The sequence below is a fragment of the Prosopis cineraria genome, unplaced genomic scaffold, assembly GCF_029017545.1.
Source record: "Prosopis cineraria cultivar Desert tree isolate PC_DT_omini unplaced genomic scaffold, ASM2901754v1 PC10, whole genome shotgun sequence".
Lineage (NCBI taxonomy): Eukaryota > Viridiplantae > Streptophyta > Magnoliopsida > Fabales > Fabaceae > Prosopis > Prosopis cineraria.
The window spans coordinates 12,109,391-12,112,198 of record NW_026555341.1 but is presented as its reverse complement, the minus strand read 5'-3'; the positions used below and the strand labels follow the sequence as shown (position 1 = coordinate 12,112,198).

Genomic DNA, 2,808 nt, shown 5'->3' with positions numbered 1-2,808 from the left:
AACGAAAAAGATATTATGAAAATAAAAAAGTACAGGTGTAACAATGTCGGCAAAGCCTTAAAGCCCTAAATTAAAGTTTAGGGTTTAAAAACACTTTTTGTTAGATAAAATATATAAAACATTTACCTAACCCAGTATACCAAATGACCAAACTACAGGTTCATTCCTATTGCATTTACTTGAATATGGTTTACTATATTACCTTTTTCTTAAGTTTAATGAAAAAGCTTTAAACTACCTACTAATGAATTTCATGTACCCTATTGACATCCATTTGACAAATACACGTTACATTTATTAATTCATTTAAATTTAATTATTACAAACAGATATAAAGCAAGTAACGATCGTTGTGAATTCATTTAAATTCACATTCATTGCATGCTGCGCAAATGTATTTTGATTCTTCTAACAACTCCTAAGTCTAAATGTTTAGTTGGTAGTAATCACTAACATGTCTTTTGTACATTGTAATGTAATTTGCTCGAACGTTTATGTCTTAAATTCATACATTGACATTGCCAATATCTCTCGAGAATTAAAAATTGCAATAATTGTAAAAAAGAATTAAAAGTTGCCTGTTGAAACTTGAATTTATGATCCAACTTGTAGTAATGCTAACTTGTATATTAACATGATCAACTCGAGGATAACTCGGTGGGTTAACTCGATCCGTTGCAAGAGATTTATTTTAATAATATATTTAATAAATTTAAAAATTATGAGAAGATTCGTGTTGAGTTATTTGATCATAACTAATGATTTTTATTTACATATTAATTTTTTTTTCACATTTAGGTATGAATATTTTTATGTATATAAATTAAATTAAATTAAATTATTTCAATTAAGACCAATTTGGCTTTGAGTGGACCTCAAGCTGAACTGTTTTGACTAGTTTGATATGTGTTACTCCCTTTAAATCATGATAAAGATATTTTTAAAAAATCTTACATAATCTAAAAGAAAAGATATTAGATAATTTTATATTATTTTTTAATGATATTCCTATTTTATTTATACTCTTTTTAAAAAAATTATGCAGTGAAATTTAATTAATATTATCAAAAATTTTTATATAAGATATTTAATGAAGATATAAATAAAAACATGTGAAAAGTTTTAAAAATTTAAAGTTTAATTGACATTGCTTGTAGGTTGTGAATTAATTAATTATAAAAAAGTAATTTATAATGAATTAGTATAGAAGCTCCTATCCATGGCGATATCTTAGAGTCCATACTCTCTCATGTGCCACTCATCGACCTCGTCCCCGTCCTCCAAGTGTCAAAATCCTGGAATCGCGCCGTCTCCTCCTCCCTCGCTCACCTAACCCCATCAAACCCTGCTCATGGTCTACACACATACTAGCAGAGCCCCGCACGTGATCAACACGCACGCTTACGACCCTCGCTCTCGCGCGTGGGTTCAGATGCGCGAGCCCTCAGCCGTCAGGCCCACTGTCGCCTCCCTCAGATCATCACACTCTTCGCTCCTCTACATGCTCTCCTCTACCGCCCTCGCCTTCTCCTCTCGACCCCATCCATCTCACCTGGCACCACGCCGACGCCCCGCGCGTGTGTCGAACGGATCCAATTGTCGCCCTCGTGGGTCACCACATCGTCGTAGCTGGCGGAGTGTGCGAGTTCGAGGACGACCCTTCGCGGTGGAGATCTACGATTTGCGGAGGCGAACCTGGGACACTTGCGAGTCCATGCCAGCGATTCTGAAGGGTTCCGCGACCTCCACGTGGCTGTCCGTCGCCGTCGTGGGGCACAGGATGCACGTGACGGAGAAAATCTCCGGCGTCACACACACTTTCCATCCCGAGACGAACACTTGGCAAGGACCCTACGACCTCCGACCTGACCAGAGCGTCTATTCCATCGTCAATGGAACACTGCGCGACCGCGTAATCGTGGCGGGCTGGTAGGGGAAGGGCGGAAGTGAAGAGCGTGAAATTGTGGGAAGTGAGAGGCGAATGGGGACCGGAATCGAAGCTGCGGTGCGAGGAAATGTGCGAGATGCCGAAGGAAATGGTGAAGAAGGTGAAGGGGGAAGGAGGATTGGTGTCGTCAATATCGATGTCGACAACGGGGGATTCAGTGTACATTTATAATCCGTCGGAGCCGGAGTGGGTGATGGGATGCGAAATTGTGAACGGGATCTGCAAATGGGAGAGCGTGGAAAACGAGGCGGTGAAGGACGGAGGACGGTTACAGAGGAGGTGGTTGGGGTGGGTGATGTGAGGATGGAAGATTTGCAGAAAGGCTTGAAGGAGAATCGGAGCTTCGCTTTGAAGCAAAGAAATCAAAAAGTTAATTTGGTGAGATAGGGAAAGGACGTAAGCCATGAAACTCGCACCTATACTGTACTTGTCGTCTTCTTTGATCGAATTCACTCTCTGAAATAGTGAAATTTGAATTTCCTCGTTTGGATGTTTGGATCATTTACGGCGGCGAATCCATTTTGGAAGGCCACTTGCTTCACGTTCCTCATGCTTTCTAGTAGGTGGTGCAAATTTGGAATTTAAAAACCCCATTCCTTTCGCTCTATAACATGTGTTTGGTTTTCACCAGTTTATTAAATATATATATATATATATATTTCTGAAAAGCCAGAAATAATTCAGATTACGTTCTGAAATAAATTTTTTCTCTATCATAAAAAAAATATTCAAGTAATATTCACCAAAGTTTTGTCTTACATAAAGATTCTTAATGCTTTTAGCAATTAATGTGACCTTAAACTTCTGACAAATAATGTAAACAATTTTTTTTTGGAGGTGATAGATTAAAATATTTCAAC

The 2,808-nt window shown here is 38.5% G+C and overlaps 1 protein-coding gene across 1 annotated transcript; it reads left to right on the top strand.

The window, feature by feature from the left end:
* The first annotated feature begins 1,351 nt into the window (after nucleotides 1–1,351).
* LOC129322408 (F-box/kelch-repeat protein At1g23390-like) lies at nucleotides 1,352–1,933 on the top strand. Its single transcript, XM_054968736.1, has one exon. It carries the CDS (start codon nucleotides 1,352–1,354, stop codon nucleotides 1,931–1,933), a length of 582 nt encoding a protein of 193 aa, XP_054824711.1.
* The last annotated feature ends 875 nt before the right edge of the window (nucleotides 1,934–2,808 follow it).